Raw genomic sequence first — 15813 nt, 5'->3', positions numbered from 1 at the left:
GTGATGGATGTGCAGAGAACAGACTGGATTATTGCAGATTGGAATTCAGAGGCAAGCTGGACTTTCTCAGCTGGGACAGTGCACCACAGGGGTTGTTCAACATTACATCTGTTTGCAAACTCATGGCCTTCCTTGATGAGTCCAATGACCATCATTTGCAGATATCACAGTTTCACCAGATGGGTCTTGTGAGGTTTAGTTATTTTTGTACAGGGAGAAGAACAAAGGGGAGAGGGCGCATCTTTGCTGATTCTACAGGTTCTGGATGTGATTCTCTCCAGCTTTTGGATCTGTCAGAAAGTTTGTAGTTCACAGACAATTTGGAGTGCAGGACTATTGCTACTAATGAACACCGAGCTGAAGTCCACAAACAGGACGCTAACATATGTCCCTGGGCAGTTGGGATGTTGGTGGATGTAAGCCAGTCCTATTTTTAAAGCATCATCCACTGACCTAGGTTTAGATTATATGCAAATTTGGTCACCAAGAGCAAATTTGGTCTCTGTTTAAGACCATATATTACTCACTATAGTTGTAGTTATGGTTTAATGTGGTGAAAATGTCAGATTCACTGAATAAAGTCTAAGAATCTACAGGGTGGGCCATTTATATGGATACACCGTAATAACATGGGAATGGTTGGTGATATTAAAGTCCTGTTTGTGGCACATTAGTATATGTGAGGGGCAAACTCCTCAAGATGGGCGGTGACCATGGTGACCATTTAGAAGTCGGCCATCTTGGATACAACTTTTGTTTTTGCAATAGGAAGAGGGCCATGTGACACATCAAACTTATTGGTAATGTCACAAGAAAAACAATGGTGTGCTTGGTTTCAACGTAACTTTATTCTTTCATGAGTTATTTACAAGTTTCTGACCACTTATAAAATGTGTTCAATGTGCTGCCCATTGTGTTGGATTGTCAGTGCAACCCTCTTCTCCCACTCTTCACACACTGATAGCAACACCGCAGGAGAAATGCCAGCACAGGCATCCAGTATCCGTAGTTTCAGGTGCTGCACATCTCGTATCTTCACACCATAGACAATTGCCTTCAGATGACCCCAAAGATAAAAGTCTAAGGTGGTCAGATCGGGAGACCTTGGGGGCCGTTCAACTGGCCCACGATGACCAATCTACTTTCCAGGAAACTGTTCATCTAGGAATGCTTGGACCTGCACCCATAATGTGGTGGTGCACCATCTTGCAGGAAACACTCAGGGAACGTGCCAGCTTCAGTGCATAAAGAGGGAAACACATCATCATGTAGCCATTTCAAATATCCAGAGGCCTTGAGGTTTCCATTGATGAAGAATGGACCCACTATCGTTGTGCCCCATATACCACACCAAACCATCACTTTTGTTGTTCCAACAGTCTTGGAGGGATCCATCCAATGTGGGTTAGTGTCAGACCAATAGCGGTGGTTTTGTTTGTTAACTTCACCATTCACATAAAAGTTTGCCTCATCACTGAACAAAATCTTCTGCGTGAACTGAGGGTCCTGTTCCAATTTTTGTTTTGCCCATCCTGCAAATTCTGTGCGCCGATCTGGGTCATCCTCATTGAGATGCTGCAGCAGCTGGAGTTCGTAAGGGTGACATTTGTGAGTAGCTAATATCCGCCAAAGGGATGTTGGACTAATGCCACTCTCCAGTGACATGCGGCGAGTGCTACGCTGTGGGCTCTTGAGGAATGAAGCTAGGACAGCCACTGATGTTTCTTCATTAGTGACAGTTTCCTTGCGTCCACATTTTGGCAAATCCAACACTGAACCAGTTTCACGAAACTTAGCAAGCAGTTTGCTAACTGTAGCATGGGAGATGGGTGGTCTCGTAGGGTGTCTTGCATTGAAATCTGCTGCAATGATGTGTTAACCTCTTCGACATGTCAATGGCTGTGAACAAAGAGAAACTTGTAAATAACACATGAAAGAATAAAGTTACGTTGAAACCAATACACCATTGTGTTTCTTGTGACATTGCCAATAAGTTTGATGTGTCACATGGCCCTCTTCCTATTGCAAAAACAAAAGTTGTATCCAAGATGGCCGACTTCTAAATGGCCACCATGGTCACCACCCATCTTGAGGAGTTTGCCCCCTCACATATGCTAATGTGCCACAAACAGGACTTTAATATCACCAACCATTCCTGTGTTATTACGGTGTATCCATATAAATGGCCCACTCTATACTGATGCTGAACTGGTAAGGTCAAAGACTTTAGATGCTCTCAGAGGAAACTTTAGACCAAGCTACTTGTGTGTCACTGTCTCTCAAATTGAAAAAGAGTTACATTCTTTGGAAAGAAGGTTTGAAATTAGCTTTTAGAATATCAGAGTGTTTTCCTCCTTTTAAAAAAACCTCTCCCAAAATTTATCATGATGTGAATCAAGGGCAGAACCCCACTTCTTCAGAAAAGTAGAAAGACGCAGGCGTCGGCTAGTTTTAAATGTTTAATATAGAAAAATTTGAAGAACCTTGCCATCAGTTCAGTCAGATCGCCGTGAAAGTTGAATCTGTTGTGTCTTGTACTTTCTGTGAAGCTGTATCATTGACCTACAGAAAAAGGTGCTAGTTTGAGGTTTTGGCAGCAAAACCTTTGTTTGTACTTTCCGTTGTCTCTTAAGTAGAGCGCAGTGCACACAGTCTTAGATGGTTAATGCCCACTCAACCTTTTTGTCATATTTTTGTCCGAAGACATACAGTAATTCTGCTTTTGCCTCTGTGTGCCTCTGACTTTTAGTGAATTGTTTTCACATGCTTGCTTGCAGTTGTCTTAATATGGCACAAGTAAGCAGTCCTGTCAAAGCACTTCCTTTTTAGAGATGCAACTAATTTCAGGTCCCTAGAGAACAGCACAGATGGGCGTTACTGTCCTCCTCTATATGTCCTCTCCTCTCTCACTATAAGACGTAGTACGCTAAAACCTGCTGTACTAGTTAATTCTAAACCAATATGGGTGTATGGATACGGCACTTTCTCCTACTTCTGCCAGTATTGGTTTATTTTAGCAGTGAAGGTAATGAGGTTTTTCCTCTATTTTCATCTCTTTTATTCAGATGACATCATTTTCTGTCATTTCAGCAGCAGCAGTTGCTAACCCACGCTGTAGTTCATGCTTATTGTAATGTTTTGCAGAGACTATTGTGAAGACTATTGAGAGAGAACCAGATGTTACTCAAATTTGCTCCGGGGAAACGCCGAACAATATCACGCAGACAGTGTGTAAGATCGGCACTGAGCGGAGCAGGACAGGAGAGTGTCGTCTTCTGTATCCAGATGGACCAGAGGTGTTAAACAAATGTGACTCCAGGTTCAAACTTATGAAAGAAAATCAGACTGTGTTCCTCCATCTGACGAATTTAACAGGAGATGACAGTGGAAGCTACACCTGTGAGTGTGTACACAACAGAGGAACATATGCGCTCCAACTCAATGTGACCGTGGAAGGTAAAGTGTGGATTTATTAAACGCCTTTTAATCCGGACAATGTATTCCTGTGGGTACTGGTACTACATGTGTGGGTGTACAAAACATAGAGGGCTCTCATGGAAGGTGAACACAGGTTAACATTATGCTTAATGTGTTGCACCTCTTTTTCATTATTAATCTTTTGATTTGAGCTGTTCTCTCACACATGGTTTGATGTTTTTTTTCAGGCGAGGAAGAGTCGACCGGTTCAACAAAAATATTAACTTTAATCTCGTCTGGACTCCTTGGTGCAGTAGGGGCCATCATTATAACCGGATTAATTCTGGCATTTACCTGCTGGAAGAAAACTCAACACAGGTAACAGACTTCAAATTTATTTATGTGTTACTGCAATAGCTTAATTTGAATATTAACCTTTTTGTTTTTAATTTTAAAATTTTCTGGAGCAAGTTACTCTTCTAAACCTTGATTTTCATGCATGTGCATGTTTCACGTTTCACGTTTAACACTATCCTCTGTTATTATCTAAAGCTACTCAGTACCAGTAACACCTGGACTATCTGTGCATGAAAGTCCCGGCTCTTTGGTGAGTAATGTATTTAAAGTCTAGTTTGGGTTAAGGAAGACAATAAAGTTTTAGATTTTGACTTCAGCTGATGCTTCTTTGAGTGGCACAATGAGCATTAGAAAATGATCAAGTTATAATTAACCGATTAACACACCGTGAGTGAAAAGTAGAAAGAAGCCTGTGTGTGAGCGTACTCTGACACAAAAGCAGTCGTGCCATGTACTATATACATTTTCTGTCCATTTAAAGTTTGTTTTCCTATAACCACGGAATATATGCAACACATAAGGGACAACTATGCAGACTGCAATAACTTTTTCTCAACATAATTAAGATTAGTTAATTATTTACATTAAGTAATGTGTGCAAAGTGGCATTTTGTTTTTAAAATGCAATTATTATAATTGTGTTTTGGGTGGAAAAGCGACTTCCAGATTCTCCCCACACTGCTCCATTATTATTTCTATTATTTTATTTTATTTGTTTTTTCTCTTTTTCAGTGTATTTGTTTTTATTCTTCTTTGAAAACAATAAAAAATTAAACATACTTCAGTACAACGAAGTACGTTGGGATACCTCCAATTATGGTAGTTCCTAGTCCCAGTGACTGATATATAAAGAGGCCCCCAGGGTATGGGGGGTGTTTTTGGTGGTGCTCATCCTTTGAGCTGGCTGACTGCTGTCCAAAAAATAGTGATGGTGTCAATTTTTGGAAATCTCTAACTGTTTTAGTTACACTTCATTCTCCTCTTGGCCACCGAAAGCTGCTCTTTTGTGTGTTATGAGCTGCTCCTTTCTTCTTCTTCTCAGATACTCCCAACAAATCCCTTCCTCTGTTGTTTACTAATATTGACATTTAATTTATTTGTTTTCCTTATTACTTATATATTTGTATAAATGTTCATGTATGTGTGCACATATGTACAGGTATATATTTACATGTTATATATGTATATATGTGGATAAACTTTGATGTCAGGTTAATGATTGTTATCACCGTGGATATTCCTTCTTTCTTATGTCATTTGATTTCATTTACATCTCTCCCCCCTTTCCTTATTCTATGTCCTTGTCTTGTTTTTGGTTTATTAAAAATAAGATTCAAAAGAATTTAAAAAAATCTTCTTACAGGATGAACATGACACAGAGAACCCCTACGCAAGCCTTCAGCAGCCGACAAATGACCTCTACCAAACTATCAGCCCGGTTCATCATCAACACAATTTCGGGAAAAACTTAACAAGAACCACAGAAAATTTCTGCTGTGATGATCAGGACAATGATCCAGACTACAGTGTCTATGAAAACATTCAAAGTTAAAGTCAATATAGTATCCAACACGGCCCCTCATAAACATCTGAGCATTTTCTATCACCACTATTCTCACCATTCACAAATATGTATATGTATGACGAGTGACCGGTAAGTTCAACACAATATTCTAGAGCAGCGGTCCCCAATCTTTTTTGCGCCACGGACAATATTTTCACGGACCAGCCTTTAAGGTGTCGCGGATAAATACAACAAATCAAAACTAGTACCGGTACTGAAAAAAAGAAGATTTATTCATAACACACGTGAAAAGACCGAGGAAAACCGAGTTAACGATAAAAACGATAACAAAATAACGCTGAAAACCGATAAAAACCCTGAAAACCATACATTTCACACCTGAGCCTCAACTCTCGCGGCCCGGTACCAAACGACTCACGGACCGGTACCGGTCCGAGGCCCGGGGGTTGGGGACCGCTGCCTTAGAACAGCCGGTCCGTGAAAATATTGTCGGGCATAAACCGGTCCGTGGCGCAACAAAGGTTGGGGACCCCTGTTCTAGTGGAAAACGTCTTTAAACTGTGATCACATATTCTCTTTCTTACAATACAAAGACAACAAACTGAAATATAACTCGCTCCAGAAGCTGTTTCATGCCTTCAGTTCTGTATAATCATCTTCAGATCTGCCTCCCACAGACTCGTCACTGCCACACTCCATGAATATAACAGAGAGTTAAGTCTGAGCATTCTGATCATGATTGTGCTGTGTTGGCTATAAATGACTCATATGTAATCACTATTGTAGAAGAAAATAAACCAAACGATTTTAATGTTTAAGTTTTGAAGGCATGCAAAATAATTTTAATCATGAAATCTTAATTTGATAAACGTTAAGTCATTGCATTGCACAGAGTGCATTTTTATCATGCACTTGTGTTTTAAGGGTGCTATATGAAAGTGACTTTGCAAAGAGCTGCATAGAGGATGCAGACTTCTATTTACAGATCAAATTTAGGCCTCTAGCTGAAAACCACCAGAGCAAACATGTCAGTTTTAGCACTTTACTTGACGCAGCAACATCTCACTTATTTTCTCATCAGATATGGTAAGACCCTTGGTCATTAAAAAGTTACTTTTTAATTTTTTTAGTTGCTCATAGTGAATTTGATGTTAGCAAATTAAAAAATGCACCACAAAGCATCACTCAACTGTTTTTCTGCAACACTGCATCAGATTTAAGGGAGTGAGGAGACCAGTCTCAATAGTTTTCGTTAGGTTTATCTAAGCACAAACCTTTGCTGGAACAAACGAGACAACCTACTGCAGCAGCTAAACAAGACACATGACCAAGCTCTTTGTGTAATCTCACGCATGAGCGAGGCCGACTGAGGTCAAGCGCTGTTCCTCCCACTTGAACCCCGTCAAACTCTCTGCTGGCTTCACCGTAGCGCTGCTTTTATTGTGGTTACATGAATATGTGACATCTTACACAGGCATGTGTGTGAGCAGAGTATACCTGTCTGTGTGTAAGTGTGGGTGTGTGTGTGGGTCACAATATGACCCTGTGAATGACTCCCCAGATAGCTGGCACCAGGAGTCTCCTGGGAGTCCTCCTTGCAGCAGTCCACCTAAACAAAGGACTCTTGTGACTGAACAGATACAGAGTATGTATTCCACCACACCATATGTCACAAGACAGGATGCGACCTTCCCATGGACTTAAGATGTATATGAGGTATGCCAGAACACCACAGGGAGTGAACGTCCTCCCATCTCATGGTGCACACAGAATCTTAGCAGACCTACTAAGGATGAGACATTCTATCAACATACAAACGATTATATATCTCTAAGCATAAATGATTATATGTTTTTAAGTACAAATGACAACCCTACATTATTACTGTCACAGTTTTAAACCTGAAATGTTTGCTCTTATTGTTTGAAAAAAAAAAGGAGCAAAATTGTGTTAAATGTCAGAAAACTAGAATCCTGGCACTTTTAAAATTATTGGGAAAAACCCGACAATGCCACCCTGGGACATTCACTTGGAGAATATCTTGTTTGAAACTATGCTAATGACCAAGAATTCACTCAGGTCTGTTAAACCTCAGACAGAGACGCGGTTCAAGGTGTAAGAACAACAATTTATTGACAGCAATTTAAAATATGTCAAATTAAAAGAGCCGGTCACTGAATTGCATATGTGCTATAAATTCAGAGATGAGACTTAAGGGCGAATCGGATGCCCAGAAAATCACCAACTCACACCTGCAGCTCAAACCACGAGTGCATGAACAATTATGGCACACAAAACTCTGACCTTAAACTGTGAATGTTGCTACTGTCTACTTTTGGTGTCCAGTTTTGGTGAGGCTGTGCAAATTGTAGCTTTAGTTTCCTATTCTGAGCTCATAGGAGTGGTACCCAGTGTGGGTTTCTGCTGTCGTGGCACATCTGCTACAAGGAGTTCAGAGAACTCTTCTGCATAGCTTGGTTGTATCAAGTGTTGCCTTCATCTCAGCCCCACACAATGTGGCCATTCTCCTCTCACCTCTGGCCTTTCTCCTTCAGACCATTTGTCTGTGAACCCCAGAGATGGTTTGTGTGAAAATCCCAGTAGATCAGCAGTTTGTGATGTACAAAGACCTCCAGCAACCATGCCATGTTCAAAATGCTTTTCTTCCTGATTCTGATGCTTGGTTTAAACTTCAGCAGGTTTCCTGTTCTTTGCATGCAACAGTTTTATCTTGCATTTAGGGATTCAGTGATAACTGTGTTCACTCTTCCTGAGGCTTGGAGTGGTACCTATTATACTGTACTTATAATAACTAACGGCCCTGATGTTATTTTTGTTTTTTTCAATAGTCAATCAATGACCTCGTGAGCTGGCAGATATTTCATCTCCTGAGTTTTTAACACTATTAAAGTTTCCCACGTGTTTCTGAATGCGCTGAAATTTATTAAGTTTATGTTTTACTAAAACAGAAAACAATAACTACAAATAACTTTATAGTGATTTGCAAAATGCTGCATTCTGCTTCTATTTACATTTTACACAGCATCCCAACTTTCTTAGCAATAGGTTTATACTTTCTGTACCTTTTTCCAGTAAATGAGGTTTATCTTGTTAAAACGACAGTGAAAGTGAAAGGGATTACTTTCTGACAGTAGTGGGAACATATGACTGTGGACCTGTGTTTAGTGATGTCACTTTTTGGCATCACTGCGCCAATCTGCTGTTTTGCTTTCTTTTTCAGTCTACAATTACTGCAGATGCTCTTCCTTTGTAAGAAAAGTCTCACCTAGATGTACGTCTGTGAGAAGTGGTCGTTTCAGGTTCACCAGTGTCGTGCTCTTTAATCCTCTGCACTGTTGGCACGTGTTACACTGTAGCGTAAAGACGTCTCGATGAGTGTGGTCAAAAGGTGAAAATGTAAATATTTTGTGGTGGGATTAAAATCATCGCAATAACTTCTGACACAGATTCATTTCACTGTTTGTATTTCATTGTCACTGATTGCAGAGAGTCTTGTGAAAAGATTGAGAGGAGAGCCGGTTATGACTCCATATGAAACTCAGAATGTTATTACGCTGATTGTCTGTAAAATCATGGGCAGGACTTTGTTAATGAATGTGACTCCAGGTTCACGGTGATGATGGGAAATGAGACTGTACTTCTCCACCTGACTGGTTTAACAGCAGAGGACAGTGGGAGATACACCTGCGAGTGCATAAAACCTGATGGAACATTTAATCTTCATCTTAATGTCCCCGTAAAAGGTAAAGTCACTTTGTTCTTTGTTTAAATCGACCACACTGTGACTAAATTTATATTTGTTTAAATGAATGAATCTTTGTTTTAAATATGTCTGATATGATAACGCAGTGCATGATGTGTGTTTGATTTACAGATGATGTCAGTCAGAAAAGATTAAATCAGAAAGAATGACTAATCCCATTTATTTGATTGGTGTGGTGTTGTCGTCATCATAATAAGTGGAGTTATTCTGGGATTCATCTACCAAGTGAAAAGCCTATGGTGAGATAATCTTTGACTGTAATGGTATTAAAGCTCATTACACCATTTTGATTGACGTCTTTTGTTAAGGCGCTGTTTGAGGTCAGAAGCATCCGGACAGTGTGTGCATGAAACTCACAGCTCTTTGGTGAGTAACATATTCTCATATTCTAAACACCAGCTAGTTTAAAGTTTGTTACTAGACACACAGAAATGCACATTTACGGTCTTGTGAAGAAAAAACGAAAGACGATGTAGTCTGCTGAAAAACTAAATACACACATGATTTAGTAGCTTGTAGAACCATGTAGGTAAATTTGCATGCACAGGTCACACTGCAGCATTGAGGTCTGAACTTTGACTCCATTTTTTCTTTTTCCGCCGCTCTGCTGCAGATTCGATGCTGTGTTTGGGATCATTGTTCTTTCAAATGACTCAGTTTCACCCAACCTCCTGCTGTTAAACAGATGGTTCTAGAATACTTTGGTATACAGAGGAGTTCATGGACAACTCAATGACTGCAAGGGCCCCAGGTCCTGTAGCTGCAGAGCAAGCCATAATCACCACAGTGCCACCATCGTCCTTAACAGTTGGTCTGAGGTGTTTGTGCTAATATGCTGTGGTTGGTTTTTTGCATTATGAACAAACATCTTCAGTTTGGTCTCATCTGTCCAAAGGTGCATAAAGTCTTTTGGTTTGTTCAGCAGCAGCTTTGCAAAGATGTGCTGCCATGGCCTTTTCAGTCAAAAGAGGATTTCTCCCAGCATCTCACCCAAATGAACCGTACTTGCTCAGTGTTTTCTAATTGTACTGTCATGAATTTAAAATATGCAGATCCTGACTGAAGCCTTTAGAGTCTGAGGTGCAGCTCTGTTTCTCTGAACATTGCACTGGTTGACCTCGGGGGTGAATTTGTCAGGATTTCTACTCCTGTTATGATCGTGGCATTGCGTTAACACACTACGGTTACATGGTTACGTGTATATTTATAAAGTATATATAATTATTTGTTGAATCGACTATTGCAGTTTCCCCACGCTTACCTCAGCCTATGACTTTTTAGCTTGGTTACTTGCACAAATAGGAAGTGGCTGTGAGTTGATTATGTATGTGTGACAACAAGCATTATATGCTATTTTTCAAGAACATGAACATGACCCAGATGACCCCTACACAAGCTTTCATCAGCCAGCAAATGATCTCTACCAAACACTCTCCTCTGACCAGCATCACACCCAGACACACTCAGCACAGAAACTGTCCCAAACCAAAAGCTCGGTTACTATGGACTGTTGTTTGCCACATCGTTAAAATATACTTTGGCAATGTCACAAATGCCATGGTACTGGGTCTATGACCCAGTGTTTTGTGTGTTTCAGTTCTATTCTTTGATTATGGTTATTTTCTCTGTTTCATGGTTTATTTTGAAGGGTCTAGTGTGTTTTTGTCATTGTGTTTAGGTTCACTCCCCCTGTGGCATCATTATGTTTATTCCAGTCAGCTGTTTCCCCATGTGTTCCCCCTGATCACCTCCTGTGTGTATTTAAATCTGTCTTCCTTTGTTCATTATTCAAAAACACCAGTTTGACAACAAATTTATTTCCATCTGCAGTATTGATTATGGGGAATGTCTCATGCTCCTGAAACACTGATCATTTAGCTGACCTCATTTCTTTAGGCATAGAATTTTGTAAAATGTTGTTAACCTAGACCCGATCGACTGAAATAATCCCAGCCCAAAACATTTCACCACAGACTTATATGAACCAATATTCATAACACAGGGTGAAACTCGTAATGCAATCTAAATACAACAAAATGTTTGGAATATGACTTTTCATGATCATCAATTGTGCACAGTTACTCACAGATCTCTCTGATTCTGTGTCTCTGTAAATGCTAGTTGGAAAAAATATCGAAGAATCAAGAAGTTTATTGTCATATACACCGGGGGAGGTCCTTGATGATGTTGTGTTCCCTTTTTATAAACAGGGTATTATAAGTGACCTGCAGTGATCAGAACCTCTTTTCTGACGCTTGCATTCGTGATCCTGTTCTTTCTGTAACTACCTACTAGCTCGTGACCATATGTGAGGGCAGGGATGTAGATCAACCTCTACACCAAGAGCCTCACCTTTATACTCAGCACTCTCTTTACTACACAGACTGGTGCTTTGTCTGCATCACTCTAAAAGTGGACAGCAATTCAGACCTGGTGATGATTTTCATTCTCAGAGCTTCACACAGGATTGTGAATGTTGAATGTGAATTGTTGGCAATGTGGACCAAGTTCCTGCAATGGTTGTACTGAAATGAGCCAGACACCCCATCTCAAGGCAAACTTCATCCTCCCCAGATGCTCAGCTACTGCCTCAGTGACCTTACCCCCAGTGATGGGTGTGTCAGTTTTCCTTCCACTGCCTGACTACATCCTCTGTTCAAGTCAGCAACACCCCACCCCAAAGGTGCAGAACTTGGTCCAGTGTCCCCAGCCCCGGCCCATCCTCTGAAAGTTGTTGAAGTTCTGCTGGAGGTGGGAGTTAAAGGTCTCAGAGACCAGGGCCTCTGCCAGTGTGAGAGAGTGCACAAGGTCTGTCCAGCATGCTCTCCCGCCAGCTGACTCACTACCACGTGATCAGTTCAGTCCACCTGAATCTCTATGATGTAAAATGGGGTGAGCTGGTCTTGTATCTTCCTTGGGTTGATAATCATCTCCTTAGTCTTCTCAGCCTTTAAGGAGAGATAATTTTATTTGCACCAGGACACCAGCTGTGCCACCTCTACCCTGTAAGCTGTCAATAATAAGCCAGATGACGGTTGTGTAGTCAATTAACTTGATGGAGGTGTTTCTTTGGGCGAGGAGGTTGTACACGTACAGGAGTGGACTGAACACACAGCCTTGTGGATCCTTTGGATCCTTGTTCTCGGTGTCTTTGTGCCTGATGTCCTGGTACCAGCTATGGCTGCATAAAGTCCATCTATAAGGAAGTTCAGGAACTAGCAGCAGACGGATGGTGGTAGTCCAAGGCTAAAGAGCTTAATTTCCCAAGAGAAATTATGTGGAACAAAAACTCTCTGAATCCACATGATTGAGGGACCGATAATAAAACAGATGAAAGAACAAGTAAGAAAAAGAATAAGTAAGAAAAAAAGCTAAACTAGTAAAAGCAGCAGCATGCTGGTTGGTGCATGTACAACGGTGGTGAATCGAAGTGAGCATGACAGGGCCATAGTCATTCAAACAGGTTATGCTGTTTTTTTCCAGAGAGAGGCACTGTGGTGGTGGGGTTCAAGCATGCAGGCACAAAATGACTGAGAAACCTATTACAGACATTGCCAGGGTAGCTGCTTTTGGGGGTGAATTCTCCTCATACCCTTGGATGCCTCAGTCAAAGTCAGTGTGTGAAGAGCTCCATGCTGCCTCGGCTAGTAGAATGTCTCTACGTTGGTTGGTGTTTAGTCAAGCAAGCGAAGCATTCAGCTCATCAAGTAGAGCATTGCGGTTGGCTGTGCCCCATCTGTTCCACTGCTAGAAATCAGTAACGTGTTGCACACTGAGAATCAGAGATGCTGCATTATCCTGTATTGTGCCTTACCTCTGGCCTTCCCTGATATATAGGTCTACATAGGTCATATTTGGCCTGTGGAGTGCAGTGGAGTGTGCATGCAGTGCAAAGGGAAAAGCATTACGTTTTGAAAGTAGGCCATGCTGTTGCTCAAAAAATCACACAAATACAAAGTCGCACAAAGTGGGGCCTAATTTTCCAGTCACTTTTGAAGTCAGTGTGTGAACAAAGTCACTTCCGTCAAGTGTGTGTTTTGATGTCATGACACAGTTTTAATTTCTAAGTGCGTTTCCTTTTTAAACAGGCTTTGAGGTTCAGTTAGCCACAGAAAAGAAATTACTGAGGGGCAAGTCTCCTCCTTTCAATATAATCTACCGTACACTGACACCAGCTACAGTCACTTCCTGACCAATATGACTCTACGGAAACTTTGCTTTGTCCTGCTTCTGCCTATACTTGTGTGTTACAGTGATGAAGGTAAATATTTTTTTATTAATCATGTCTTCAGTTATTTTCTATCTTTCTTTGCAGTTACATAAAAAAGAGATGTGCTTTCACAAAAACATAATCACATGTTATCAATTATAGCAGTGATGAACTCAGACTTGGTTGTATATTTACTGTAAATGAATGATTGCAGAGATGCTCGTGAAGAAGACTGGAAAGAAACCAGATGTCACTCGAATATGCAGCAACATTACTTTTATTTATGTAGGATTGTTTTGTTGTTGTTGTTGTTTTTTTACAGTTAATCTGTGTTAGGTTTTATTACCTGTATTTACCAATAAATGTTGGTAACTTAGCAACTGTATATCACACAGAACTGACTTCCAGTTTTACATATTTCAGCTGGTGCGGAGATTCTTATGAAAATCATTGACAAACAACCAGATGTCACTCGAATATGCAGCAATGAAACGCTGAACGTGATCATGCTGATAGTGTGTAAGATCAGCACACAGAGGAGCAGAGGAGAAGAGTGCAGGCTGCTGTATCGACATGGACACAACTTTGAGCATGGATGTGACTCCAGGTTCACACTGATGAAAGAAAACGGGACTGTGTTTCTCCACCTGACAAATGTAACAGCAGAGGACGGCGGGAGCTACACCTGTGAGTGTGTACAGACCGGAGGAACATATAAGCTCCAGCTCAGTGTCACTGTGGAAGGTAGGAATGTTTTATGTGATTTCCTGCTGCGCTAATGTTGTATTTAATCAGTTTTCTTTTTAGATATATTTTCTTTCATACTTCGTTTAATTGCATGAGGATTATTAAGAATTTTCATTCACAGCTAGTCAAACATAAGAAAGTGGACCCAAGTACAGTATTTGATTTGTGTAGCTTGTTTACGTCTGTGTGTGGATCGTTTTTATATTCATTGCTGTGATTACAGATGTCCTGATGATGCCAGCACAATATCATTGTTATGCTTCTTTATATTTAATGTCAGTGCCAATCTCAGAGGAGGAAGAGAACATCAATTCAACAGACACGTCTATTTCTCTTTATTTGATCACTGCAGCAGGAGTCGTCATTGTAACTGGAGTTAACCTGGCATTTTTCTACTGGTTGAGAAGTCGTGGGTGAGAAACTTTCATTCTTGTAATAGTTTGAAGAATTACTTTATTGTGTTCATCACAAATTGCTGGCAGATGAAGTGAAAAATAGATGAAATTAATAAAAATTTGTGCCAGATATATTCACTCTGTAAATCTCTCAGATGGTTTTCTAGCATTTCTCTCTGCACATATGTGACTGCATGTTTCATTGACACTGACATCCTTTCTTATCCAAAGTTGCCGTTCACGCTCAGAAACAACTGAAATATCTGTACGTAAAACTTCATCTTCTGTGGTGAGTAATCGATTCTTAAGCTTTACCTGTACAGTCAAAGTAGTGAGAAGTTTAATGTTTGTCATTTTAGTTACAAAGATGTACAACTGAAGTATCTACAGTATATCTACAGTGCACTCTGTGCACACAGTTGGAACGCTGAGGTTTCAAAAGCACTTTTACCCACCAGTTTTTATTTAATTCAGAGGTCTCAGGAACATGGTTTCTAACCAGATACTTACCCCGGACAGCAGTACTTTGGCCTCCAGAGTCACTGAGATGAATATTGGACCAGGAGATGTCCTTTAATGTGCAGCAGAGTGTTTCTTCTTCACTAAACTCTTTTCACTCTCTGTGTTTTTATACGACTGAATTTAACGATTAGTAATAATTAAACTCTCCCATATTTTGCCTTTTGTCCTTTCTCTCTGTCACCATGTGCTTGCTTATAGGACGTCGTCTGGTTTTGCTTTTAATATTGCAGGGCCTTAGAGTGTTTTACAATATAAACACATTGAGACAACTGTTGTGAACTGATGCTCAATAAATAAATTGAACTGCATGATGATGCAGTATAATTTTTTATATATTTTCTTATAGTATGACAATGACCTGGGGGACCAGTACAGAAGCCTTCGGCAGCCAGGAAATGATCTCTATCAAAATATCGCCTCAGTCCGCTATCAGCGTAACATCAGGACACATGCAGCTAGACGTGCTGAAAATGTCTGCAAGGATAATCTGGAAATGGATCAGGTGTCTAATGACTATGAAAACATTTGAACTAGAACTCAAGTTAACTTCTAGTTTGTTTCAGTCATCCAGTTGAAGTTCACAGGGGTGCTCGAGCCTGTCCCAGCTGTGCAAAGCCAAAAGCCAAGGTACATCTTGGATACACTGTCAAAGTGCGAGCAGACAATAGACAAATCTTCATGCTCACAATAAGTGGCCAATTTAGAAGTGCACTTAACCTAAACCAGGCATGTCTTTGGCCCGTGGGACAAAACTGGAGTAGCTGTCAACAATCAACAGAGGCATTGACTCAATACTAACAAGTTTGTGTCCAGCTTGGGAGGTATGTGTCAAAGAGTCAACAGAGAAGTGTTTTCA

General features: G+C 40.5%; 1 protein-coding gene across 1 annotated transcript; it reads left to right on the top strand.

Annotated features, from left to right (window-relative positions):
* The first annotated feature begins 13280 nt into the window (after nt 1-13280).
* On the top strand, nt 13281-15486 carry LOC146642826 (uncharacterized). Its single transcript, XM_085397523.1, has 5 exons — nt 13281-13344; nt 13717-14037; nt 14321-14453; nt 14667-14724; nt 15304-15486. The coding sequence occupies exons 1-5, from the start codon at nt 13281-13283 to the stop codon at nt 15484-15486; spliced, it is 759 nt and encodes a 252-aa protein (XP_085253649.1).
* The last annotated feature ends 327 nt before the right edge of the window (nt 15487-15813 follow it).

Source organism: Rhamphochromis longiceps, linkage group LG23 (assembly GCF_057381845.1).
Source record: "Rhamphochromis longiceps isolate RC_006_pf linkage group LG23, R_longiceps_female_GT1.1, whole genome shotgun sequence".
Lineage (NCBI taxonomy): Eukaryota > Metazoa > Chordata > Actinopteri > Cichliformes > Cichlidae > Rhamphochromis > Rhamphochromis longiceps.
The sequence above is the reverse complement of the archived record's forward strand: the minus strand, read 5'-3'. Positions and strand labels throughout refer to the sequence as shown.